The sequence below is a fragment of the Epinephelus lanceolatus genome, chromosome 10 (genome assembly GCF_041903045.1).
Source record: "Epinephelus lanceolatus isolate andai-2023 chromosome 10, ASM4190304v1, whole genome shotgun sequence".
In the NCBI taxonomy this organism is placed as follows: domain Eukaryota; kingdom Metazoa; phylum Chordata; class Actinopteri; order Perciformes; family Serranidae; genus Epinephelus; species Epinephelus lanceolatus.
Window position 1 is genome coordinate 30,470,041 of NC_135743.1, and position 27,935 is coordinate 30,497,975.

Consider the following 27,935-nt stretch of genomic DNA (forward strand, 5'->3'; position numbering starts at 1 on the left):
ATCACTCTGAAAATCAAAGTAAAACATTGAAATCACAGGTTGATCCAGTGTGTGAATTTTATCACGGCAACTCATAATGTGACTGTGTAGTATGTATGGCCCCCGCGTGCCTGTATGCGCTCCTGACAATGTGTGGGCATGCTCCTGATGAGTCGGTGGATGGTGTCCTGGGGGATCTTCTCCCAGACCTGGATCAGGACATCAGTGAGCTCCTGGACAGTCTTGGTGGCGTTGGATGCACCGATACATAACATCCCATAGCTGCTCAATTAACAGCAGTCAGGGTACCGTTTGCTATGACATGGAGGTCTGTGAGTCTCTCCAAGGATATGCCATCACTGACCCACTGCCAGACCGGTCATGCTGGATGATGTTACAGGCAGCATAACGTTCACCATGGCATCTCCAGACTCTTTCACGCTTGTCACATGTGCTCAGTGTGAACCTGCTATCATCTATGAAGAGAGTGAGGCTCCAATGGCAAACCTGCCAATTTTGGTGTTCTCTGGTGAATGCCAATCGAGCTGCATGGTGCTGGGCTGTGAGCACAGGTCCCACTAGAGGACGTCTGTCCCTCATGCCCCTGTCATGCAGTCAGAAACATGCACACCAGTAGCCTGCTGGAGGTCATTTGGTAGGGCTCTGGCAGTGCTCCTCCTGTTCCTCCTCACAGAAAGGAGCTGATAGTGTTCCTGTTGCTGGGTTGATGCCCTTCTACGGCCCTGTCCAGCTCTCCTTGTGTAAGGGCCGGTCTCCTGGTATCTCCTCCATGCTCTTGAGACTGTGCTGGGAGACACAGCAAACCTTTTGGTGACCGTACGTATGGATGTGCCATCCTGGAGGAGCTGGGCTACCTGTGCAAGCTGATTTGGCTGCAGGTACTGCGTCATGCTACCAGTAGTGACAAGGACACTAGCAGAACACAAAACTAGAGAAGAATCAGTCAGGAAGGATAAGGAGAGAGCATCTGTCTGTGGACACCACATGTAAAACCATTCCCTTTTTGGGGTTGTCTTGGTTTTGCCTCTCCATTGCACCTGTTGTCACTTTCATTTGCACCAAAGCAGGTGAAACTGATTCACAATGACTTGTGCTTCCTAAATGGACAGATTGATATCCCTGAAGTTTAACTGACTTGGTGTTACACTGTGACGATTAAGTGCGCCCTTCATTTTTTGAGCAGTGTAGCCTACAAACAGTGTATTTCTAGAGGATAACACATTAAAGCATTTGTAATTAAATATTGGCTTAAAGGTTCTGTGGTATTATCTGGCATCACTCAAGGACAGCCAGGCTGAAAATTTTAAAAACAATATAGCGCTATATAGCACCTGGTTCTTTATAGCACTTAATCTGACATAGGCGCTGTAAAGCACCTTTAAAAGATGGGTGTCATATAGCAACAAAACATGTTCCCTTGCCAAAGAATGGGTTTTGACTGCTGTTTAACACATATTTTATTTAGAGTGTAGTCATTTTGAATAAAACTATACATTGCAGTTAAAGAAGGAAACCCAGAGCAGGAACTACAACATGACTCTACAGATTATTCCTGAATGTATATTAACAGTGACACCACCCAGGATCCCCGTGTACACATAGTGTTACCGTGATGATCCAGAGTAAGGGTGTTTGTGAATAATAGAGAAAGTGAGAATGAGAGAGAGACTTGCGAGTGTGAAATGAATGAGAGTGATATTTTTAGAGGGAAGTTCATCACAGCCTCTCTCTCACACACAGCTACTGTTGCACTCTCACCAGTGTATGGTGCGTGGTTAAGGACTGGAAGTGAAAGATGTCACATAGGGAAAAAACTATAGTGACTACAGTGGCAAGAATTCATGATGAGTGAGCCTCATACCAAGTCTTGAACAAGTAGCCCTTACATTTCCTGTAATGGGATGAGATACAGACGGGCAAGAAATAAGTGCTAATGAAGTATTTTGACAAAAAGACAAGGGTATTCAATCCAGTGTGAAAACTGCAGTCAATTTATGTTTCTCATCCATTCATACTGGAACATACACAGATGTTTTTAACTGCCAGATAAAATATAAAATATGCAAACTATTAAGAGACATGAGGATTCAACATTTCCCACTAATGAAAGAAACCAATGTCTTCTCAGCACATGAAAATACACTCTCCTAAACAAACATTGCCTTCTTTTGTTTGACTCAAGACAAAGCAGAATCAGTAATCTCGTCTGGCACATGGGAGCCTCCATGATGCAGACATCTGTCACTTTAATGCAAGCAAATGACTGAATAGTCCTGGGGCAGAAAGAGAGGATAGGTGGGGGAAGTGATGAATGTGTGTGCGTGTGTGTGTGTGTGTGTGTGTGTTTGTGTGTGTGTGTGTGTGTCACTGTGAAAGGGGGTGCAAGACCCCAAACATCTGTTATCCCATTCAGAGAAAATGGATCATCATTCCTGGCCAAAGCCGGCTGATTGGCCCTGCAACATCTTGTCTGGCAATTAAATGGTGATTACAACAGAGAGCAGTCTTATTTCTGTTCGGATCAAGATATAGTGTTGTAAAAGCTTGCAGTGACAGAAGCAAATGGATTGCACAGAGGTAGGAGGATACGAGCTGTGGTTACTGAAGCCGTGACAGAAGCTAAAATCCATGCCATAAAACTTTCAGAGCAGAGAGAATCCGAGCTTTCAATTCATGTCAATCCCCGGCACTTCCTGCAAACTTACTTGTTATTTCACTCACACAAGGATGATGCATGCAACACCAGTCCTCCGACTTTGTGGTGTATCTTTAAACAACCATGAGCCATTTCAGATGGCTGTGTGCACTTTATCTTGTCGGCACAGGGCCAAGAGTTAAAAACTCCAAATGACTGGTGAGATGGGTCTGGCCTGCTGCAAAATAATTCAATCAAAGTGAAGATGCCTGGAGTATATGAGGAACCCAGGAGGGCTGGGTCTGTTTCCAGACAGGATAAACGCTCCTCAGTAACCATTTCCACTGGAAAACCTCACACATGAACCTGTTTTCGAACCAAATCCACTCTAATTGCACATTTCCATTTCCTTAGAACACAGATTCAAATTCTGGGAGAACTGAATGGCAGGCAGAAATCCAAATGAAATGTCTTATTTAGCCCTTGACAACAGAAAGTACAGCCCATTCTCTCCTCTCCATAGACTCTGACAAATGATCACTGGGCATTCATGAAGAACATTTGTGCAACAGCTTCAGTCTGGGATTTTGAGACAGAAAAATGAGAGACAAGAAGATAACAGCAGCCAAGAAGCAAAAATCATATCACATCACTTCCTATATGTGCGGAAAATCCCCAATTCTTGATAAATACACTGTACTTGCTGTAGTTCTGTGACAGCTCTTGAATAGTGTCCATTGAAGTCTCAGTCATATTGTCCTCCTGACATACAGTGCAGTGCTATACCCTTAGAAAAACATTTGGGAGCGGATGCATTCTCTCTATTGGTCAATTTAAATCCACATACCCAAGGTCAATTCAAATAACTAAATACAAGGTGAGTGAACAGTTGCAGGTGGCTCCATCCAATCACTGTTGAGACACAGAGTGACAGAGAGAGACAGAGAGAGGGAGAGTTTCTCGTCCTCTTCCAATGAGAGCAGCCTCCTGCGTGCAGCTTCATTTCCGTGCAGCTCCGGCCCTCCCAACGATGATGTAATGTCATGAATATTGAAACAGGTTGCTTGGTGGTCGGGATGCGCTCGAGTCAGCATCCCTTCTGCCTCCCCATCACCACTACCCTTCAGCATCCGACAAAACACCCAGAAAAAGGTAAGAAATTCATCCGGAGCTTCTCGATTTTCACGTAATAATGTCTTTTCTTTGAGCACACAGACGTGTTTTACATCAGTGTGACAACAGTAACCCGTATGAAGGGCAAATGTCTGACTGTGGTCCACATTATGTGCTGTGCTGTCAGGCCTTCAAGTTGGCTTGATTTACTGTTGCTGCTCCCAGTTGTTTGTAAGGAGAAAATAGGGACAGGAGCTTTTCTTTCTTCCTTGATTAGACTGATTTGGTGTTCTTTATTCAACCAGGACTGAGTGAGGTATTGTGTTGATGGTTTTTGGTGCTTTAAAAACCAATGAGACAAAGGAAAAAAATGTATAAACTGTGCCAACTGTGGAACAGGTACAGGAAACGTTGTGTCGGTTGCTTCTGATACTTTTCTAGCTCATCTTCCATCCATTTGAGTAATGAGTCATCGGGGATGTTGGATATCAGGAATAAGAATGGCTGACGGGAAAAGGCTGAACTCCTGTAAGCCTGGATGTGGCTTATTTTGTATCGAGGAGCTGGACCGTCCTTTGTGTCTTTTGGGTCAGTCGAGGATCAGATCAGAGGCCACTCAAAAGATAATTTCTGTCATCTGAACAGGCAGCGCGGATTAATTGGCAGGCTGATTCTCCAGGTTTTAATAGCCAATGACATTGTCTTCTCTTTGCTCTCCCTCTCGCCCATTTGCCCTTTCGGCAGCGCACATGACGCAAATGACTGTCTAATTGCCCGAGCTGCACCGATCTCACACTCATCTCATCAAACAGGGGCCGAATGGCCGACTGCATAATCACTGGTGGTCACGTACCTGTCTCTGGGCACTAGCCTAATTAGCCTCGCTTATATTAAAAAGAGACATCTAAAATTCATGGTGCGTCCTGGCTGGAGTGCCTGTGTTTTTAAATAACCAAAATTATTTCGCTTTTCAGTCTAGTCAAAGTAACAAACTTGGATTATTTGGTCGACCTGTAGAGGATAACCTTTTCTTATGAAGCTGTTTAGCCTATACATCCTTTGTAGCCTTTTGAAAGTCTATTGTTTTCCAGCTGCAGGGATACTGGTGAAAGAGATGGATGTTGTTGAGGATGAGCTGAGCCTTTGACACCATGATGAACCCATCCTCTGCCGACTCCCCGCGGCAGCCAGACAATAGCAGCCGGAAGCAGCAGCGGTCGTCGTCTCCGGCCGGGCTTAAAGACAGTGGATCTAAAGCTACACAGAAGGGCAGCAACTCGTCAAAGCCCATCACGTCAAAGCAAGCAGGAGGAGGAGGAGGCGGAGGAGGAGGGAGAAGCAGCCGAGGTCATTCTCCCGTTTCCACAGGCAGGGAGCGGCAGGCCGGAGGCGCTCCTACCGTCAGAGGCGCGGCTGCTGTCCAGGCTGCTGGTGCTGAAAGCCCGACGCTGAGCAGGCCCGCGGCGGCGGCAGACAGAGGCAGCATCCCGACACCAGAGGACTCCCCCCGCCCTGCCGCTGATGCCTCCGCGCCACCCAGAGCAGATCCGAACCGCGTCGTCTCCGACCAGCCCTGCGCATCCAAATCCCCCAAACTGAGAAGCAAAAATCCGAGAGGTGGGGAGGCCGCAGCGGCGACGAGCGGCAGCAAGAAGAGCTCCAAAGGCACAATAGGCTGCGGACCCGGTTTCTGGAAGGAGGGATGCTTGCAGTCCGAGCTGATACAGTTTCATTTGAATAAGAGCTTGGGGAAGAAAGGGACAAAGATGCAGACGAAAGCGGCATCACCGCCGGCCTCAGAGCCGGAGCTGTCCCCCGAGCCTGACTGTCCACAACCGGCTGCACAGCCAGACATGAGACTTCAGGACGATATAGAGAGGCTGGAGGATGAAAACGAGGATCTTAAGGTAAATTGGTAACATATTACAGGCCTGGTAATGTATTTTTGTTGAGGGAAGTTGTCATTTTTTGCATGCGCAATGGTCGCACCTGTTGTATTTGCCTACAGGTTGATTAATGACTCTTGCACGTTGCTGCGTGCTTTGTTTTGAAAGTGTGTGTTATATAGAACTGTCCAACTTTTGTTTTTTTGGAGAGCAGATTTAATTATTTCGAGATGCATTTATTTATTTACTCCGTGTTTTGCAAGACTGAAATCGAGGAGATGCGGGCTGAGATGGATGAGATGCGGGACACCTTTTATGAGGAAGACGCCTGCCAACTGCAGGACATGCGCAGAGAGCTGGAGAGAGCCAACAAGAACTGTAGGATCCTTCAGTACCGATTGAAGAAGGCTGAAAGGAAGAGGCTCCGGTTTGCAGAAAGTGGCCAGGTGGATGGAGAGCTGCTCAGAAGTCTGGAGCAAGACCTCAAGGTGAGTTTACGGTGGGTTGAACATCATTCTGTTCCCTCATATCTATGAATAGTAACATTTTCTCTCTTTCCTTCTGTCTCTGTCCCACTCCCAGGTGGCAAAGGATGTGTCTGTACGCTTGCACCACGAGCTGGAGAATGTGGAGGAGAAGAGGACAAAGACTGAGGACGAGAATGAGAAGCTGAGGCAACAGCTGATAGAGGTGGAGGTCACCAAGCAAGCCCTGCAGAATGAACTGGAGAAAGCCAAAGAGGTGAGGGGCTGATGTGGAGTGTGTTGTGTAATGTTTTTGTAACCCTCTGTGTCTTTGTGCTTATGAATGTGTCAATGTAAATTATGGCCCGAACCATATTGAATTTAGGTTGAAGATTTAATGATATGCTAAATGCTAAAGGTTCAGGCTGGGGAGAGGGTGGACAGAGCAAGAGGCAGTAATGGCACACTCCCACTGCCCGGATTTATGTCGTAACATCTGTTTTAAGATTTGTGGGATACTTTTTTACACTCACAAACATGATAAAAGGAATAACAAATACAAGTTCTTTTGGTGGATGTTTTTCCTTCAGGCATTTATTATGCTTGCACTGTGAGCACTGTGACTTGAATTTGAATATTTTACCAGAGATGTTCTCGAGGGTGGCTTTAAACAGTCCTGTTTTTCCAATACTGAGCCTTCACTGCTCCATAAATCTGGATGATATCACCGTCTTCAGTAAGAAAACAGTGAGCTGATGATGATGATGATGATGATGATGTAACGACTGTTTCCCTGCAGCTCTCACTGAAAAGAAAAGGAAGTAAGGATGGGCAGAGAGCAGAGAGAAAGACTCCACAGACCCCCGTCGAGGTGAGTCAGCATTTACAGTATTAGATTATAATGTTATGAACTTGGTGGAGATGTTTAATAATGGGGTTGTTTTTGCAATGTGGTTTCAAAATTAAAACAAAATGTAATTTACAGAACAAGGCATCAGAGAGTCATAATTGGAAGTCAGTGAGAGTAACATGAGGAAAAACACAACTATCACTCCATTACAATATGTGCTGCGGCAATGATACTGATCCCAATGATGTTGATTTTAAGCACGCTACCAAACTAAATAGAATTTACACGAGAAAAACTACAAAGTGTATTTTCTTACTTGACTTTGTAAAAATGAATTACCACTCATAAGACTGAAATTTAATGGACAAATAAAGAATGCCTCTTCTCTTTTCACAGGAAGAAAACGAGGATCTGAAATGCCAGCTGGCCTTCATCAAGGAGGAAGCCATCTTGATGAGGAAAAAAATGGCCAAGATTGACAAGGAGAAGGACCGACTGGAGCAGGAGCTGCAGAAGTACCGCTCCTTCTACGGTGATGTGGACAGCCCACTGCCTAAAGGTGAGGCTGGAGGGCCTCCCACCACCCGTGAATCAGAGCTGAAACTCCGCTTACGTCTAGTGGAGGAGGAGGCGAATATCTTGGGGAGGAAGATTGTGGAGCTGGAGGTGGAGAACAGGGGGCTGAAGGCTGAACTGGATGACATGAGGGAGGACAGGTACTTTGCTTTCATTTATGAGATCTAGATGATTGAAACACCAGAAAAGATTGGTTGGAATATAATGGTACTTGTAATGGAAAGGAAAAGCGTCATATTTCTATATTAGGGAGAATTCAATCCATATTTTGTGAGAAGGAAAATCATTTTCATGGTTGAGTTTAACCAGAATGTATGGTGAAGCCTCTTTTCCCCCAAAAAATTGAATAGAAAAGAGGGGGCTGTAAATTAAATGTTAGCTTATCAATGCTTCTTTCTTCACCTAGTCTTGCGGCAGCAGGAGTGGACAGCTCTGGTACTGGAAGTCAGCAGTGCAGAGAGCAGGGCGAGGCCCTGTCAGAGCTGAGGCAGCAGCTTCAGCTGGTGGAGGATGAGGCAGAACTTCTCCGCAGGAATTTAGCAGATGTGGAAGAAGAGAACAAAAAGGTAGATGGTGTAGACTGTGCTCTGAAAAGGGTCAATTTACTCAACAGGTCCACTGCATTGTTACTGCAAGATGCAGGGACGAAAACTACTTTCAGTACGACTGCAGCACAGTAACTATTTCACAACTGTATGGAAATAACCCCCTTCAGTTTCTCTGTCTGGGACTGTTATTTATTTAACTCAGCCCCTATTTGAAGCCTTGTTAAGCAGTGTGATATTTTAAAAATTTACATCAAAATGGCACCAGACTGTAAATAATATATGACATATGTTTTCTGATATTACTAGGCAGCACAAAGATGCTTTATTGTCAGTGATGTAAGACGCCACGTTCTCAAGTGTCTCCTCTTTTCTTGTGTGTCTGCTGCTATTATTGGTATCATCAATGACTCTTAAGCCTTTTATAAAAGCTGTCTGTTATCTAAGCCTCATAGATAAGAAATTTGAATGTGCAAACTAATCATATGCGCAACAGTAAATACACATGGGAATAACATTCAGTTTTATGTTTAGGTAACAAATGAGCTCAATAAACTGAAATACAAGGCTGGGTCCCATGAAGCTGGGTCGAGACATGGAGGAGGTTTGTTTGTTTTTCATCTTTCTAGCGTCTTTCTGTAAGTCATTGTTGCAGGGGACAAAACAGCTGCACTGCAGAGCAGGAGATAACCTGTTCTTTTCAGCTTGATAAATCTGTATCAGATGAAAAATGTGTACCATGAAGCCTCCAGGAGCTGCACATTTAAGTCTCATTTGCGGAGGTGTTCCACTTTTCATTGTTGCCTTGTTTCTACCCCAGGAGGAGCTGACCCCACTAAAGTGGAGGTCCTCCAGGAGGAGCTGAAAGCAGCACGCCTGCAAATCAATGAACTGAGCGGCAAAGTCATGCAGCTCCAGTATGAGAACCGCGTGCTCCTCTCCAACATGCAGCGCTATGACCTGGCGTCCCACCTGGGCATCCGCGGCAGCCCTCGGGACAGTGACGCAGAGAGTGACGGAGGACGGGATGACGACACCCCCTCAGCCTCGGCATCCTCCCCTCGCCTCCTCCCACCCCACCGCAAGCGTGAGGGCCCCATTGGAGGGGAGAGTGACTCAGATGAGGTGAGGAATATCCGCTGCCTCACCCCAACACGTTCCCTTTACTCACCAGTAGACAGCCGTTTTTTAGCCAGAAGCCTGAAGGACCGGCAGCAGATGATAGACATCCGCATCGAGGCGGAGAGGCTGGGTCGGACCATCGATAGGCTCATCGCTGACACCAGCACTATCATCGCAGAGGCCCGAGTATACGTCACCAATGGGGAGCTGTTTGCCAGGCTGGATGAGGATGAGGAGGGTGGGAGGTATTAAACACATGAAAGTGGTTAGAAATCTCAGTAATCTCTCCATTTAACTTACCCTCACCCTTTAAGTACAGCATTTCAAGAAATATCTCCAAACACACTTTACCTGTGCTCCACAGGATCAGAGAGCACGAGCTGCTGTATCGTATCAACGCCCAGATGAAAGCCTTCAGGAAGGAGTTGCAGAGCTTCATAGACCGGCTGGATGTCCCCAAGCAGGACGATAAACAGGCAGAGGAGCCACTGTCTGTAAGCTGATTGCAAACACATGAATGAATGACTTAATAACTGTTATTTCTGTTCTCTAATATGCACTCACTACTTGTCAATGTCCCCCTTACTCCCTCTGTCCCCCAATCTTTTCATTTAACTGTCACCCATCAAGATGTTTCAGCCCATTATTTTGCTGATCCTCATTCTTGTTCTGTTTTCCTCACTCTCTTATGCCACCATTTTTAAATTGGTATTCCTTTTCACCCTGTTCTTTGTTCTGTAAAGCACACACTTAATGTCATATTACGTATATTTCATTATTTCTTTCTTTACTCATTCATTCGTTTTAATTCTGTTATGTTGAACACGTCACATAAGGTCACTCAAGGTACAGGACATTATCATTTTCCGCGTATGATCCAAACCATTCATCTGCTCAGATGCTTTCAACATTCACTGGAGACCAAACACCTTGGAGTGACAGTGGACTGCTAGGTGAGTATGTCATTAAACTTTCTGACTGTGATTGATGAGCTTTTTGCTGACTATCTTTCTTCAGGTTTTAAGAAAAATAGTACGCCCACACAGGTGTTTTCACTTACTATGCCTAATTAGACACATCTCAGGTCTGTGTGGGCATGTAACAACTGTGCTTGCTTGACATCTGTCTCACTTTGCTGTTATTAGTACATAGAATTTGGGGACATCATGTAATTGCCCACATCGCTCAGTCCAATTTCAACCTGAGCAGAGATATAATCAGCCACAGCATCTGAAAAAAACCCTGAGTGGATATGCAGGGCTTTTAATTAGATTCTTAAATGTGAAGAAAAATAATGAGAAGATATATAATGTTGCTTACAGGTTAAAAAAAATCTGTTCTCCAAAATCTGAAGAGCATTTTAAAGGAATACTTCACCCACAACATGACCATTTGTTAATCAATTATTCATGCTGTATTTCCTCGAATTTGTGAAGAAAATTGTGCTTTTCTTGCATGCCTTCCTGGAAAATGGCGAACATATACACCCAACAGCAAAACTGCATCAAAACATTCATTTACAAGCTCTCACACAACTCATGCAGCATGATCCAAGTCTTATTTATCTGGTCATATGCTCAGTACACATACATTTACATTAAGACCTTACTATTTAAAACTTAACTTAAAGTAAAATATGTCTATGCTCTTTTCAAAGCCAGACTCCAATACTAACGTTTTTTAGTGAAATTGTACGTGTTTGGGAAGTATTAAGCATATACGCCTGGATAAACGAGATGTGGATTATACTGCACAAGTTGTGTGCGAGTTTGTAAAAGGGCAATTGACATAGTCGTTAAACATGGTCCTCAGTCAACCAATAAATCAATATGTTTCCATTTTTCATGAAGGCATTTGGGTTTTCTTCACGTATTCAAGGTATGACAAATTGATTTACAAATGGTTATTTTGTGGGTGAAGCATTCCTTTAAGCGAGGGCTTTGAATTTTCTGTACCACACAGCCTGTACTTAAACATTATGGTTTCATGTGAGAGCAGCGCCAGTCAGGCCTATGAGCAGTACACATGAATACTGATGTGTTATGACTGTTGGGGCAGTGCACACAGACTATACACATACTCAAGTGCACACTCACAGTAACAATACTGATACTGACTCACTCACATAGCATCTGTCACTGAAACAAGAATTTGTCTTTTTCAAGGTCTTCTTAAGCAACTACACTGTCTGAGTCATGATAAAATATCTGTAACAAATCATGCACAGGGAATTTGTTAGGAGTGTTGGCATTTTACCCATAGGCCTACTAACATGTGCGTCATGTGACATTCAGAGTTGTGTAAATTGCCCTTGGGTGGGTCTGACAAAATCAAGCCAGAAATGTGCTGATCTGTTTAACCAACGGACCTGACCACCAGGACGGGGGCGGAACCGGTCCACTTCTTTCATCCCACCGGTGGGATGTTTTACGTCACATATTAGGGCCAGCTGTGGAGGGAGAGAGTGGGAGAGAGACAGGGAGGAAAAGAGGGAGAAAGGAGGATTTTATTTCCCGTTAATGAAAGCATCATTTGAGCTGCAGGCTGTCGCTCCTCCAGTTGTTTTTAACGAAGCCGCTACATTCCAGTCCAGACTTCACTGCAACTACTTCTTTGGCTGAAATTTGGGGCTCTCGTGGCTGTTTTTTAAGGACAGGACACTCATTGCAACGTTGAATACCATATTGGAGGAAGAGGTAAGGGTGTCTTCACCAAAATGTTTGGTGTGGCTTCAGACGGAAGATGTGGTCGTTTGGAGTTTGTTTTGGGCGCTCGAGCGTAACATTTGATAAAACTGTAGAGAACTATCTCGCGCGTTACTATTAGGCTTCTGTACTTAGCCTACCATTATTTAACATTAACACAAGGGCAACAAAATACATTTTTTCAGGCCTGACGTAACAGACAAGCTACTGTGAGTCCACATTGGCTTGCTCCTTGTGTTATCTATTATATCAATAGAGTAAAATCCCACCCCTCGTCGCTGTCCTCGTGATAGTCAGCCCCCTCTCATGCTAAGATAACGTTAGCAGATGACAAATGGGTGAAGGGTGGGAGTTCTTCAGCTGCGCGTGAGAAAAGAGGAAACTAGCTTATTTTAAAACAAGGTAAGACACCTACCGCTTACTTTCTGACATTTAGTGTGTTGCCCTCAGGTCGTACTAGGTGTTTTGTTGCCTCTAAGTGAGTGTCTGCTAGCATACAGCTGTTTTGTGAGTATCACGGTGTAAATGGATTTGTTGCCATGGATACAGCGCAAGGTGTTAACCCAGCGACGTAATTAGAGCAATCCGGTGTTGATTAATGGACGCTCCTCTGGTGCTCCTTCCAGCTATCTGGCTCTAGGAAAATAAACTCTTGGTTACAGCGAGTAAAAATACTCGCTCCGCTGCTCTTACATCAGTGAGCTCCGTGATATTTTTGGGAACTTCTCCCATTCGCGTCGGAGTGGTTACTGGGTGTCTGTCTTGGCCAACCCTGGATTGTCGCCTACTCTGTGTGGGGGGAGAGAGACGACACAGTTGCGTCCGCAGATCTCGTTATAAACATGCAAGAGGAAAAGCAGCGCAGGGGTGCAGCAGTGAGGAAGTCTTTGAGATAGCCTAAAAAGATTTAAAAAAAACAGGATACTGAGGGGGCTGTGGTACAAGAATGACGGCTTGACCTTGTCTCTGTGAGGATATGGATGGGACCAAGACGTCCAGTCCCGTCGCCTGTGTGAGCACAGCCGTGGATGCTGTCCTGAGCCCTGCTGTGCAGCCGACGGGGGACTTGGTCGGGTTTGGATAAGTGGCGCTTTTAGTATGCAACCAACTTAAAATCAGTTGCAGAGTTTTCAGAACTGTGTCAAAAATTATGCTTTACAGACCAATAATGGAGACTTACAAAATAGCTTGGTGACCAGCTTCTAATTTCCATTAAGGTGTTTTAAAAGTTTTATTTTAATGCGTTATTGGAGAAATGTGGAGTGCGTTCATGAACGGCTCGGGGCTGCACGGTGGGGGCGGTGCCGGTGGGGGCTACGTCCCGTCTCAGGGATGGGAATTTGTGCCGTGCACCAGGATGGACAGGGCAGATAGAGGCAGGGGCAAAAGTCGCAGCCCGTCGAGGAGGATCTCCTCTCCGCCCACCGTCTTCAGTCACATCTACGAGTCCCAGTTCGCCGCTTCACCGGGTGGAGGAGGAGACGGTGGAGCAGGGACGCGGCTTGAGCTCCTCAGGGGACAAATGTGGCCCGGTCCCGAACCCCAGCAGCAGCAGCAGCAGCAGCAGCAGCAGCAGCAAACACAACACACGAGGCTGAAAAAGAAATTTGAGGATTTGAAAAGGCGACACGTACAGGATAAAGAAGGATGGATGCGGGAGAAGGAGTCATTGTTGAGAGAAGTAGCTGATATACAAGTGATTGAAATATTTATTACCCCTGTGAAAGCTGAATATATTTCCATGTGTTTTTTCTATGCCAGTATTGTATGGGAAGTTGCAGGTTATCAGTGGCACCTAAGATCACAGGGAATTTGTTGTGTTGTGTGGTATAATCTTTTACATTCCCTGAATAATCCTCAGGGCATCAAATTTAAAATTTGCTGTTCTTTGATACAATAGTGTAATCATCTATCATTAGTTCTTCTCCGATTCCACTGTGTGATGCTGCAACTTTCATATGCCAGTTCATCGTCATTTGGTTGAAAAAACTGATGCCAACTGTGTTTCCATGCAGGGAGGGGAGAACAGGAGGATTCTGCTGGACCTGAAGACAGTTTTGGAGGAAGTGCAGGCGGAGGTGAAGAGAGAGGAGGAGAAGAGGAGCGATCTTCAGCTGCAGTACACCAGAGACAGATGTGCCTGGGAGCTGGAGAAGGCCGAGCTCAAATGCAGGATTGCACAGGTAACTCAGGGATGATGATGATGATGACAACAGTGATGGGTGGGTGGGATTTGGGGTTTAAGACTATATTCAAAAGCATCTGCAAACAAATTATTAGTCAGTTGCAGATTTTTCTGTAGTATTTGTGTATGTGTGTGAGAGAAATGTAAGCATTACTTTATATATAGCTGTGCATGTCTGGTGTGTGTGCTGGAGACAGATATCCAAATACATAGTAACACTAATCTTGTTTACCAGCAATACCAAAGTAGTCTACAGCACGTAAAGAATGCTTTATGGCAATTAATGTCTAATGTTTCTTGTGGGTATCATGTTTGTGTAATTTCTCATGTCTGTGCATGTGTGTGTATGTCTGGCCCCCAGTTTGGTGTAAATTGGGATCACCATGTTTGCCACCCACATGGCAGGGTGATAAGTCACCCTGGCATCCATCCAACTCAAGCCTCAGCTTAGACAAAAGATTTTCACTGGGGAGACAAATGTAGTTATTCCCGCTCAGCCAGACACAGACACCCAACTTGGCTTTTAACAGCTCGCTCCAAGTGGATGAAATATTAACCTATTGTTGCCTTGGACAGCTACTGTAAAGCGTGTCTCGAAATGGGCTGAAAATACTTGCAGAGTTAAGTTTGCATACCAGTGCCACGCTGTGTCAGGCATTGCACGGAACACTTGAAGGGCCACTCATGGCTGTTCTTCAAAGCAATGTGGCTTTAGGGATTTAGATTTTCTGGTTATATCAGAAGATGGATTTATTTGGTTGCCTAAAAGTAGAAGGGGAAAACTTATCAGAAAAAGAGAAAGTCCTCTGTGTACTGACTGTCTTTGTGTGTCGTTGTATCTCAAGTTCTTTTGTGATGTTGTGACGATAGTGTCTTTATCTGCCAGCTGAGCGCCCTCTGATTCCTATCACGGACTTAAAACTGATTGGTCACGCATTCACCAATCACGCAGCCCTCAAATCATCAAATGAAATGATTCTGTGTGAAGTGAAGAACTCAGAAATGTAGTGCCACAAATTAACAGGGTGGTACAATGACACTGCAGAGCACTTGGACTGCTGCTGACACGATGACAAGGGAATGCAACATGGTTTTCCCAGATTACACATCACATACTCACACACACAGATGGTTTAACTGCCATAATGTCATTCCCTCTGTGTGAGTAGATGGCACAATGTTGCTGTTCAGCTCTTCTCTTTGTTGCTGCTGGCTCTGTGCCTTCTCCCAGTGTGTCTGACGGAGAGCCTTATAAAAACAGAGACTTTTACTGTTCTGTTTTGTGTTTGTAAAGCCCATTGTGGCAGCGGGAGAAAGCAGCTTAATCTACTGCAGGTGGTTATACCATGATGCCACACACACACACACACACACACTGATGTTTATACCAAGATGCTGATGTGCATAAGCATCTTTATTAGAGGCTGTTTGGTTGCTTGCCTCCTCTGAGAGCTTTGTCAGTCTGGAGAATCAGCGAGGACGTTCAAAGTGTACTATAATTTTGGATGGAATATGCACATACACACATGCACATTCTGTATTGATTGCACAAACAGACCATGTGACTTGGAGTTAAGCCATGCTGGGCGGGGTTGGCTCCATTGTAAAAGTTGTTTTGTCTCGATGCCACATCCTGCCACAGTTTATAGTTTTGGGTACGTGTTTACCAAGTGCTAATCTAGGGTTGCTCATCGGGTTTAGTATATATCAAGTCAAGTGCTCTGAAATCATTCGCAGCTCAGCAATCAAATTACTCATTTACAGTCTACGAACTACCTTGTGTCACTCATGGGCACCATTTTAACCATTCACTCTTTCATACTACATTTAAACAGAACACAAAAATAAAAAAAATATAATTAGATTGCATTGCCATTTCATTTCACTTCATTCATTTATACATGAGTTACTGAATAAATCACATGTGGCTTGGAACCTGGGTAAAGAAACAGACAAGAAAGGAATGCATGCAAGTCAATGCAAGGATATCAGTACAACAAAATGAGTGTGACTTAATTTCACTCAGTGCTAGCATGGGTGATAAACTTCTCTGTCACTTTTCACATCTTGACTTCACTGTACCAGCACAGAGGAGATCCCACTTTTTAGCTGTGAGTGAAAACTGAGTGTCTGAAGGGGATAGAAAGTAATACTTGTTAGGGCTGTTTGAATGCTATACTGATCAGGCTGACGACAATCCAGGATGGCATTAAGCTGAAAAGCAATAGTAGAATCAGCATGCATGTCTGAGAAGAGTCTTGCAGTATTCTATAATAAACTTTAATATTCTGGATGGCTAGCTTTTGTTCATTCATTATTTCACATTTGTAGAGAGACTTTGAAGTAGCACACATTCATAAAAAGGCAGCCAGACCTACTGTAGAGGATTATCCAAGTTAGTGAATGGAACAAGCAGGGGACTTAAGGTCCTGGGTCCAGTAAGTTGGAATTTTTAGGTCACTTTAAGTGATGCTGTAAGGGAAATGGCATTTGCACACTGTCATGGTGAAGGTGTCCTTATCTGTAGTCAAACAGGAGAGTCTGCTTAAGCTAAAGTGCTGCAGTATTGCTTTATAAATGAAGTTTAATGCATAAAATTTCCACATCTTAAATTATTTTAACACATTTTTGGCTGCGGTCAGCAGCTGGTTTTTATCCCTTTGTTTTTTCTTATGATTAGTGGAGAAACTGAAGCTCTGGGGCTCCAAACAGTTTAGCCAAATCATTATATCAATTTGAATTTGGCTTAGTTGAGGCTGTGTGTCATAAATTCTTCTAATTCTACGTTCTAAGTAAACAAGTGAGTTAATTAAACATGACTACATTTGTATCTCATGAACAGTTGCATGCTTGTTCTATTCTTGAGATTTTAATTACACACCTTCACCACAGAAGGCTATGGCTGTGAATGTAACTACTGTATGTTGTTTCCCCGTCCTTTTTGGGCACTTCTACCGCCAAATACCAAGCGAGCATCCAAGGTCCCAGGCAGAGGTCTTAGGCCGGATATTTCCTGGCATATTTCTCCGCATGCCTCTGATTTATGAAAGCTGCTGGCAACTAGGAGACATCTCACTCTGCCTTAGCAGCCAACTCCCCCCTCTTCCTTTTACCTCACCTCCCCTAGGAATGTGACATTGTACAAGGCTGTGTGTCCGCTATTTATAGTGGGTCACCGTGGTGACACAGTTACCTTTATATACCCTGTGCCATGCAGTGACAGACAGGGTGTCCAAGGGTAGCTGGAGAGGGCTCCTAGAGACTGATTTAATGTGTGTGCATGCATGGGTGTGTCTTTTCTGAGCTGGCTGTAATGATGTTGCATGTAAAGTTCCTCCAGAGTTTGCAGACTTTGCCATCTCAATCAATAAAAAATGGTCTTCAGCTCTTTTATTTTGCCTCCAACCCTCTTATTTTTGCACTTTCACTATTTGTTTACATTTGGATGTTTAAATAGACTGCGGACAGCACCCATCAACATCCATCTGTAATTGTGGAGAACTTTGAGAAGAGCCACAGGCAGACAGAAAGGGTTGACTTGTTTTCCTACACCATAATTTCATGACCCCAGGCCACAGGCAGAAATAGCACCATGACCGGGGCTTGTAAGAAGGCTTTGGTCACTGTCTGTGACTGAACACTGAAATAACACACTCAGGCATGCTCGTATGCATTCTGTCCCCCTTTCTAACACACACACACGCACACTGCATACACACACATGTAACGATGCACATGCACGTGCACAGGCGTTGTCTTGGGCTCTTTCCAGTTCCAAAACCAACATTTTTTTACAAGCAACAAAAATGCACATATTTACCACAGAATGCACAGATCTATGTACTAAAACACACTCTTATTCTTTAACACTGCAAACGAGGAAAGCCTCTAGATCAGATAATGCCCCTGTATTATCTCATTGGCAGAAGACATTTCAGATTACTTTTCCTAGCACCATTATCTAATTTAGAAGTCCAAATCAGACCACCAGGACTTAAATATTTGATGTTAACAAAATTGGTCTACAGTGGACTGTTTTGTAAAATTTCTCATTCATTCTAAGTAGTGACAACATTGCTTTTTTGCTTACGTTTTTGTACCCACCACAGTGAAATTCCCAGGGGAAATACCCAGGGTATTTCACTTCGAAAGGGCATTGAATAGAGGCACTCAGTAATGTTCTCATTAAAACAAAAATGTACCATTAAACCTAAAAGAATTTGCATTTTTGTAAAGTATTATAATTAGTCAGAAATCAGAAAAAATGAGAGGTCCTCTTTGTGTGAATCTGTGCTTCTCTAAAAACTGGTACACCAGAGTGTGATTTGACTGAGGCCACATGTATCCTCTGCAGACATCATTTGCTGTGCCTGAATCTGCCATATCCTGCACTGCATCCTGTGTTAGTGAAATAACAGAAAAGAGACTTGAACTCTGAACCCATAAACCCTGTGTGTGAGTTCTTACAGGATATTCATCTGTCAATTCCTCTCTCTTTTCTCCCTCTTCCCTCCTCTGAACCCACTCACACTTGTCCCCGTGGTGCATTATTCCTTCACTTCCTCCACCTTCTCTTCCTGCCACTCCTTCATTCTCTTAATTCCACTTTTAACAATTTCTCTCATTCCTGTCTGGTCATCTGGCTCCAATCCTCTTTTTCTCCCCAACTGCAATCTGTACTTTATCACCACGGACTGTTTACTCCACTGTCTCTCCCACTCCTTCCCTTTCCATCTCCCTGGTCTCCTTTCTCTCCTCCTCTGTGCCCTCTACACTCCCCGTCCATTTCTTTCTCTTCAGTTGGAGGCTAAAGAGGGTGCTGGGTTGGTCAGTGGAGGGGTCCAGTCAGCAGCAGGTCCTGGTGCTGTGGCGTCACGGAGTGCTCGAGAACAGCAGGGCGAGACATCAACACTCCGCCGGGAGAGGGAAGAGCAGCGGAGGCTCCTGGAGGACACACACTCTACAGCCATGGACCTGCGCTGTCGCCTGGAGCACAATGAGAGAGACTGGCTAAGGGAGAAAGCCGAACTGCTGGAGAGGTTCGACATGGAGAGGAGAGAATGGGAGTGCCAGCTGAAGGATATGCAAAGGAAAATAGAAGAGGTGAGGTTTAATGATTTGGTTTGCGGTTTAAGGTTGGATTTAGGTAAAAGTAAGATAAAGGAAAACCCTCAAAAGTATGTAATACCGTTCCCAAACTTCTGAAACTTCTCCCCATTTTTTATGCATGATTTACAGCTTCCTATGCACTGAGTAGCCTACAGTGTGTAACCCTTCCCTCCTACACATCCTGTTCACCATCATCATTGTCAAAACAATATCCGTGATCAGTGCAGCTGCAAAGTATGAGGAAAGGAAGGAGTGCACGGAGGATGACGAGAATTCTGTTATTTCTCTAATCTCTGTGTCTGAGCCAGAGGCAGTGGTTGAGACAGGCTATCCTGTAGTGATGTAGACAGAGAAGCTGGCGTGCAACAGAAACACATTGAGAGTCAAGGAATACTTTACTTTCCAAATGACCATTTGTATATCAATTACTCACACTGTGTTACATTGGATTTGGGAAGGGAACTTTGTTTTCCTTGCATGCCTCCATAGTGAATGAAGAATCCAAAAACAGAGAAAATTCTTGATGAACTGAAGCAAAAGTGGTCTGTTTTTAACTACAACAAAACTATATCAAAACAGCTCTCACGCCACCCATCCAGTATGATAAGTCTCATTTATATATGCTCAGTACTTCCCAAACAGACAGTCCTCTATGATGGGGAACTGCCCTAAAGTTTAACTTATCTGTGCTCTCTTCTTCAAAGCCAGACTCCAATAACAGTGACAGTCATTTTACCCGCTGAACACGAGAGCTGCTGGTCTACCACTGCCTCGTTTGTTTGTGTTATTGTGTGATACCAAAGTCACACAATAACACAAACAATCTACCAGTAGAGGCAGTGGTTGAAATTCCTCTCTGCTGGGGAAGTACTGAGCATACTGGATAACTTAGATTTTGATTATACTGCATGAGTTGTGCAAGGGTTTTGTAATTGGATGTTTTAATGTATTTTTGCTGCTGTTAAATTATTAAACAGTTTCTTTGATGGCTAAAAACATACTCTTCTATAGGTGGCTATAATCTGTGATAGTCAAAATACCAAAACAGAAAAGTGTATTCACTGACAATGATATAAAATGCACTCATATGGCGCCCTTTGTTTCATCTTTGTGTCAAATTATTCAGTCATTTTTTTTAATGAGAAATTGAATCAATGAGCAAAACATTACTTTTCTCTTCATTGTTTGTGTTTGGAAATATGCCTGAACATGTTAATTAGAGCTAACTAAATAATGTTTTATGCTGCCCTCTTGGCCAGGTCACTCTTGAAAAGGAGATTTTAATCTCAATGAGGCTTTTACCTGGTTAAATAAAGGATATATATTAGATCTGCTTGACCGCTAGCTTCAGCTTGTATACTTAAGTAGAATTGTGCTAGGGGAATATGAGAGAAAAAGCTGAAACAACTAATGGATTAGTAGACTGACCAAAGAGTAATCTGTAACTATTTTGATAATTGATTGATAAAAAATATTTAAAATTAGCTGGTTTCAGATTCTCAGATGTGATTATTTGCTGCAGCATGATAGTGAATCCTCTTGTCTTACGTGACAGTAAATATCTTAAGGTTGTGAATTGTTGTTTGGACAAAACAAGCAATTGGAAGACTTCATCTTGAGCTCTATGGACTTGTTATAAGCATTTTTCATTATGTGATAAACCAAATGCTTAATCAGTGCATGGACCAAGTTTTTCAGTAGATTTATATATAATGAAATGAAATGCTAGTTGCTGCCCTAAAGAAAAAGTTGAACTTTTTCAGCTTGTTGGGATAAAATGTGGAGTTCGATGAGAACTTGTGGATAAGAGAGTCTAACAAGATAAGACTGGCCAGAGAGGGAAGTAATTCAAAGCAAATTAATGAGCCTAAGAGAGAGGGCCAAAGGTAAAGAACGAGATAGTGTAGCATGGGTGGTGACAAAAGCCTGAGTCAAAATCTGACATGCCCCGAGGAGCAGATTAGAGTTTTTAATGAGGGAAGGCTTACAAAAGTAGTTGGACAGAGTGCGAAGGCCCTGGAACAATTTGCTATGAAAAGAACATGTGGCTCTCATTTGCCCCTCAGAGACCAGAAAATGAGAGAGGAAAACAGCAGTGGAATAAAGCAGGCTAAAAGGCAGTAGTCCCATCTAGACATTGCGTGATGGGAAAGGAGCCCAGTCAACATGAAATAGTTAGGCTACTATTTTGGGATCCCATGGTAGGAGGCCAGAGGTTATCCAATTTTATTTGAAAGAATTCTTTGAATGTTTTTTTTTAATCCTCCGCTGCAGCCTAAATATGTTCATAAGATTCGTTGCTATGGTGTCTCGCCTGACTTCTCGTCATCCCATATTAGTTTGTGAGTGTGTGTGTGTGTGTGTGTGTGCAGTAGATACAGTATAGTTCTGTTAGTGTAATATATTATGACATTGACATTCTTTATATCATCTGATCTGTACATTCTTGACCAGCATTCTGTATTTCACCTCATTCATAAACATCCAGTAAGAGTAGAGTCATAACAAAGGCTGTATGCTAATAATCTATGGTCCTTTTAATACAATACTCTGACTCAGGTGTACCTTTGTGATCTAATAGATAATATTGTAATACAAAAGGTTTATGTAACTATTTGAATGGAAGAAGTTTTTGCTTGAATTTGGTAATAAAATTGTTGGTTTATGTAATGTTGCTTAATTATTGCAAAATCCAATGTTGTATTGTAAATTACAATGTTTCTATCAATCAGCATAAGACTAATAATGTATGGCTGACCTCTATTTGCTCTTCCTGTTTCTAGCTGTACTGTGACGTGAGGACCAAGCGAGACGGGACCGGACTGCACAGTGGGAAGCAGGATGATGATGTTGTACACAGGCTTAGCATACGCTCAACCAGCACAGGCTCCAGTCTGCTCAGTGACAATGAGCCGCTTAGCAGCAGCAGCCAGTCAGAGCCAATAAGACAGCCACCTTTACCTGGCTTAGGTCACAACAGGAACATCAGCGGCAATGGTTGTGTTGACAGAGATGGTGGCCAACCCACCTGCTTCCAAGCCGACAGCCTCTTTGAATTTGATGCTGGTGGTCAGCTCACTCAGAATGACCATTCTCTACCTGAGCTGGTGGATGAGTTAAGATCCAGAGGCACTTGGCAGCAAGACTCAATCGCTGCTAGCATGGAAGCTGTGGATGCAATAGAGCTGGAGGCTTTGTGTCATGGAGCTCCTGGATGTGGAGTGCCACAGCAAAATGTCTCTCCAGGTACCGAAAGAGAAAGACCTCTCTGGGCAGAGCTGAGTTTCGGCAGTGACAAGAAGAAGAACACCACGGCTCTCAATGCTGTGAGTGTTTCAAACTATTTTTTTGATTTGTTAAAAAAACTATATAAACAGTATAGACACATTGGTGTGGCCATCATCCCTTGCGTTTACTTTGCTTTTTGTTCTGTGAAAACTTGTTTTATTATCAGTGTTCCTGTGCGACTTCCTGTATACCTGTCTTTGCCATTCCTCAGTTACTTTGAATATATAATCCTCTTTATGTACCTCATCATCAAATTTACTACTTCAACAATACACTGTATCCAGCATGTCTCATAGTGTCTCTGTCTCTCCTCTGTGTCTCAGGCTCTGAAGGAGATAGCCCGTGTGAGCGAGGAGCTTTGTAGCTACCAGGATGAGATCAGAAAGAAGAGTGGGGATAAGAGGTAATTAAATCCCCTTAGCTATGTTAACTTCCTGGCGTCGACATAGAACTAAGATAATCACGTACATGTTATGTCTGGATGCTCCTACTGTAAGAGTAAATGCATTTTACTGTTTCATATCCTTCAGGAATCGATCTGAATCTTTGTGCCTACCTGAGGAGAGAGAGATGCCATTTGGCCATGATAAAACCCAACTGGAGGCGGATGAAGCTCCCTGCGACCTCAGCCAGATTTATGACGACCTCCGGGCCCTGGGGAGGGAAAACTGGATCACATTTTCACCAGATAACACCTGGCGGGCCGACACAGGGCAGAGCAAAGCCTGGAGAGCAAGCAGCACAGATCCAGACAGCTACAGAGAAACACAGACGAGCCCTGGAGTACTCTCTGAGATTGATGCAGCAGGTCCACCCATCCCTCCTCGCACTTCCTCCTGGAATCTGAGCTCCCCCACCCTTCCAGACACAGAACTCCACATCCCAGACTCCCCCATGGCGACAGTGAGCAAGTGCCATAGCCCCTGTATTGTAGTGGACAGAAAGTGTAGCAGCCCATCTATTGTCAGGAAATTTGAGGCCATGCTACAAGAAAACGAAGGAAAAGTTTTAATTGACGGTGTTGTAGCATCATGCGCTGTACCTACTAACCCTAAATGTAATATTGGCTGCTGCCACAACCGTTGGTCCTGTGATGCAAGCAAGTTCACTGGCAGTAAGCTGTCGACATATGGGACTGTCCAGAAAAGCTTCTCTGAGGTCAACATACTGACGGCTGGAAAAGAGTTGCGCTCAGATTACTGCCCTGGTGTTGGGAATTTAAAAAGCCCCGAGCTACAAATGCCTCAGACTGTCCAAGAATTACCTTTAGATTTGCTCTTGTCCTCTCTCGAATTACCACCTGCCTGTCCCAACCTCCAGGGCTCCAGAAGAAACATAATGCTGGAACAAAAAACAGCCGAGTTCAACAGAACTTTGTTTCAGGCTGAGATGGGTCGTGGTGTAGAAGAACATGACAGTCTTACAGTAACAGATGCCGGCTCTGTGGGTTACCAGCCAGTCTTAACAGCAACTCGTGCATCAGATGAGATTTTACCTCCCAGGGAGACAAGATTTCAGTCACATTGTACTGATGTCATCACTAGCGACATGGGTGTGCATCCCAAAGTCACGTTATCTCTCTCCACCTCAAGTTCGACAGTTCAGAGCCCCGAGGACCAACCGAGGCGATTGAGATGTGGTCCTGAAGTTCAAGAGGTCAGAATGAAGCAAGAAATCCCTTCTCACCTTTCATCTGAACAGCCACAGATTGGACTCAGGGAGGCAACAACTACAACCTTTCAGAGTCCTGCACACCACTCTGAGGTCAAGCACAAAGTTCAAACAGCAAGCAGTCCCTCCAGGAAAACACAGCACAGAGCAGCCATAGAGGCTCTCTTGTCTGAGCCTGTCTTGCCTGCAAATACCCAGCCAGGTCAGAATGTGGATGCTTCCAGCTCTAAGAATGAGAATCCCCATGGAGCAAAGCCTCAGCCAGCCAGAGTTGGTGTCTCACTCCAGCAGTTGTCTGCTGAGAACAAACAAAGACAGATGACACAGCCAGGGCACCAGGCACAGCTAAGGCATGCGTCTGCTCTTCCTGTTCAGTCGGACTCCTCCAGACCTGGGCCTCGAATGATGAATGACCATCCCTGGAAGGCCCTCACTCTGGCTGCGTACCCCCGGCCTGAGGGTTCCAGGTCCAACTACGGGGCAGTGGAAAGAATTCTTAAGAATTACGAGAGTGCAGCCCGGGCTCAACAGAACCAGAGCCAACCGAACGAGATGGCGTCAAGTCCTACTGTTGGTGTCAGGCAGGAGGAGAATGTCACAGAACTGGACATGCTGGACATGGACCCTCTGCCCTTACCTCCCACTCTGAGACACACACAGACTTCACACACCTCACAGGCGCAGACCACACATGCACAGCTTAGCAGCCACAGTGCCATTGGTGTGAAAGAGGTGCATCTCACAGTGCAGGTAGGTAGAGTCTGACAAACACAGTCTGTATTCACACTTTTGTGTATTAGCACCCACCTTGCTACTCAGCAGGTGTGCTATTCTCCTTACAGATGTTAACATTTAGAGTCGTTCTCTTGGAATAAAATATGTAAGTCTGCATTTTGTTTTGACCAAAATACAATTAAAGCCAAACTATATTTTCAAGGCCAATTACACCAGTGGACCTGGGTGAACTCACACATTTCATTTTGTTTCATCCCATTCCGAAGCGCTAAGTGATTGCCCTTGACTGAGGACAGCTCCAGTGGGAATGTTGTTTATTTCTGGTATGTGCTAAGAGACAGAAGCGGGCCAGAGCCTCCATTATAATCTGGGCATCTGGGCCATTCCATTGCTTAAAGGCTCCCAACAAAAGGAACTGGCGGTGTGGAATACAAAGTACTTGGCAGGAGGTCCATCACCCTCAACAACTTGTCTTTCATCTTTCAGGCCTTCCACGGGGTCTGGAGGTAGTAGTTTTTTCTGGCCTTTGTGTAGTAATTACAGAAGTATCTGCAAGAAGCCAGCTGACTAAATGCCATTGGCAGAGCACGGAAACGGGAAAGCTGAAGAGATTACACTGCTTTTAAGTCATGCAAATGTTAACGGAATTGTGGGAGCGATTATCAAGCCAATTTCATTTGACCTCATGAAAAGAATGTAATTAGAGGCACCACTTTAGTTCAACCTCAACAGAGGAGCGCTGTCCAAAATACTGAAGATTCTGAAAATCTGGTAAGTGGCAGCAGAACCACAGCACGTGTAAGGTACTCCACTTGAGACGCTTTTCTCTCGACCAAGAAGAACGGGATCTTGTGTGATCTTCCCACATGAGTATTCCTGTTTGAAATATGCCTGTTGTTTTCCCCAGGGTCAAGAAGACTTCAGATGGAACACGTGACAAAATGTAAAGTATCTGAGTGTGTGAATTTAATTGTGGATAGAGCGGTGTGATAATCCTAAATGGTAATTCATTTGTTTATCCACAGGAGAACGAAGAGTCCTGTATCTCCTCCTCAGTTCAGAAGAACTTTTCGAGGCCTGCCCGTCCAGCCAATCGACGCCTCCCCTCCCGATGGGCCAGCCGCTCCCCCACCTCCTCCTCCTCCACCTCCTCCTCTCCCTCTACTACCCCTGTAGTGCCTCCATCCTTCCCCCTCCAGAAACACAGTTCCACTTTTACTTACTCACACGCCTTTCACCTAGAGACTGTCATCATTTGATCTCCACCTCACCGTGTGATTGAACCAACAAGAAGCCTTTGGTGAAAACCTCTGAACACTGAACGTTGCTTTTTCATTACTATTGTACATATCAAACGCAGACTGCTTCTCCACTCCTACAGACTCAGAAGTGCTTTAGTTGTGAGTTCACCAGCTCACTAAGAATGTATGTGGCATCCAGTGGAGCCTAACTGACCAAGGAAGGCAAGAAGAGGATCTGAAGCAGCTTCACTTATTCAGCAGTATGCTCCGATGGACCTGCCAGGCATCACACATAGCCGCAAAGTGAAAACATCACATCCAACGTGTCATTCATTCATGCCAACCATCTGAATGGATGTCCTATGCTCAGGTCTGGATTCTAGCCTTGACTAGTGTAGCCTTGCAGATGTACCAACAACAGACCCTCCACGTCTCCTTCTGTTCTATATACTGTATTTACACCTTAAAAGTGATGCTTGCTTATATTCAAATGATCCAAAAACTTCCAGCCAAATGAAACCCAGAATGATGTATTTAATATGTACTGTATTTTGTATTTTGTGTGCAACATGTTTTGTGTGCTTTTTGCACAAAATATGATGTTACATACACAATATGCAGCATCACGGTGGATTCAGAGACAAAGGCAGTGAAGCAGAGATTTCTCACTAGCATCACTCAGTGTGTGGAATAAAGCAGTGTTGGTTTCTGCCTTCTTGAATATTACTTACAGTACACGCCTGGACTGTACCTTGCCTGTGACTAAAACATTTTGCTTTGCATTCATGACTGGTTTTACATTTTTCATAATTACAGTAACACAAAAAATGTGAATGTGAGTTCCTTTTTTATAACTTTGTACCAAAGGCTGGTTTCTTTACATGCATTTCCTGATTTGAAAATCAAATGCATTGTTTGTTATGGCATTTATTTTTGCTGTCCACCCATTGCTGATTTTTTCCAATCAAAATGTAACATCATTCATGAGAGCCTGCTTTTATGCATAACATAAATAATAATAATGCTTATGAAAAAAAAAAGATTAAAAAGCCTTTTTTCTACTTTTACTAATTCTGAATGGTCACATATCAGGACATTACAGTTTTTTGGGTCAAAGTAGTGAATCATATCATGATGAAGGTGATGCCTTTGCTGTTCTTTTTGTGTAATAAACATACAGACTTAGTGATCTCTCCTCTCTTTTCACATCACTTACCAAAGTATCTACATTTGCATTACACTTGCATTAAACTGTGTGTAGTGTTGTCATGCTGTGCAGCTTTGACTAACTCGTCACGTAATTACACCTCTGAAAATGATTTCTTGGCAGTGTAAACCCATGTGTGAGGCGTGACTGTGAAAGCACTATTATTAGATGCATTATTATTATTATTGAAGTAATATTTCAAAAGTTGATAATTATTTTTTCCAATAATCTTCAGTATTCGAGTTAAAAGACTACAAGCTAAGCAAGCTATCGTGCCTCAGTGCAGGCCTATGCAATCCTAACGGGCAATGATTTAATAAGCTCTGATCATCAATCAAACATGGCACAGAAATATTTCTGCATCAGGAGGAGTCCTAAGTGACCGTTCAACTCTCAAATATGAAGCGCCAGAACCAAACGACTGTCTGGCTCCTTCAATCTTGTTGGCTGACATCTCTGGTGACACTGTGATCTCTGCCTCTGAGTGATGGCTGCAGAGCTACATGACAGCAGCAGAAGGACCGTCCATCACTTTGATAGTGTGCGTGCATGTTTCTGTGCCTTTTTATGAATGTGTGTATTCATTCATAAATGTTTATGCAT

The 27,935-nt window shown here is 43.9% G+C and overlaps 1 protein-coding gene across 7 annotated transcripts; it reads left to right on the top strand.

The window, feature by feature from the left end:
• Nucleotides 1-1,923: 1,923 nt before the first annotated feature.
• On the top strand, nt 1,924-27,310 carry LOC117265517 (microtubule cross-linking factor 3-like). 7 transcript variants are annotated; one of them, XM_033640052.2, is made up of 12 exons: nt 1,926-3,787; nt 4,840-5,655; nt 5,898-6,122; nt 6,217-6,375; nt 6,898-6,969; nt 7,345-7,664; nt 7,931-8,090; nt 8,604-8,673; nt 8,890-9,436; nt 9,556-9,685; nt 9,822-10,144; nt 13,912-14,049. In XM_033640052.2, the coding sequence occupies exons 2-11, from the start codon at nt 4,900-4,902 to the stop codon at nt 9,930-9,932; spliced, it is 2,550 nt and encodes an 849-aa protein (XP_033495943.1). In that variant the 5' UTR covers nt 1,926-3,787; nt 4,840-4,899; the 3' UTR covers nt 9,933-10,144; nt 13,912-14,049. The 7 variants fall into 7 exon arrangements, with proteins under 7 accessions (XP_033495944.1, XP_033495943.1, XP_078028055.1 ...); XM_033640053.2 differs by lacking the exons at nt 9,822-10,144; nt 13,912-14,049 and having other exon boundaries at nt 1,924-3,787; nt 8,890-9,456; XM_033640051.2 differs by lacking the exons at nt 1,926-3,787; nt 4,840-5,655; nt 5,898-6,122; ... (6 more) ...; nt 9,556-9,685; nt 9,822-10,144 and adding exons at nt 11,912-13,592; nt 18,882-19,184; nt 21,974-22,516; ... (2 more) ...; nt 25,792-25,827; nt 25,910-27,310 and having other exon boundaries at nt 13,912-14,079.
• The last annotated feature ends 625 nt before the right edge of the window (nt 27,311-27,935 follow it).

Bases quoted from the DNA above. Each gene is read 5' to 3' on its own strand.
- LOC117265517 (XM_033640049.2), top strand. From the start codon at position 13,152: ATGTGGAGTGCGTTCATGAACGGCTCGGGGCTGCACGGTGGGGGCGGT. The intron at 13,593-13,911 runs GTGATTGAAATA...GTTTCCATGCAG, and splicing joins GAGAAGTAGCTGATATACAA to GGAGGGGAGAACAGGAGGAT. The intron at 22,517-22,801 runs GTGAGTGTTTCA...TCTGTGTCTCAG, and splicing joins ACACCACGGCTCTCAATGCT to GCTCTGAAGGAGATAGCCCG.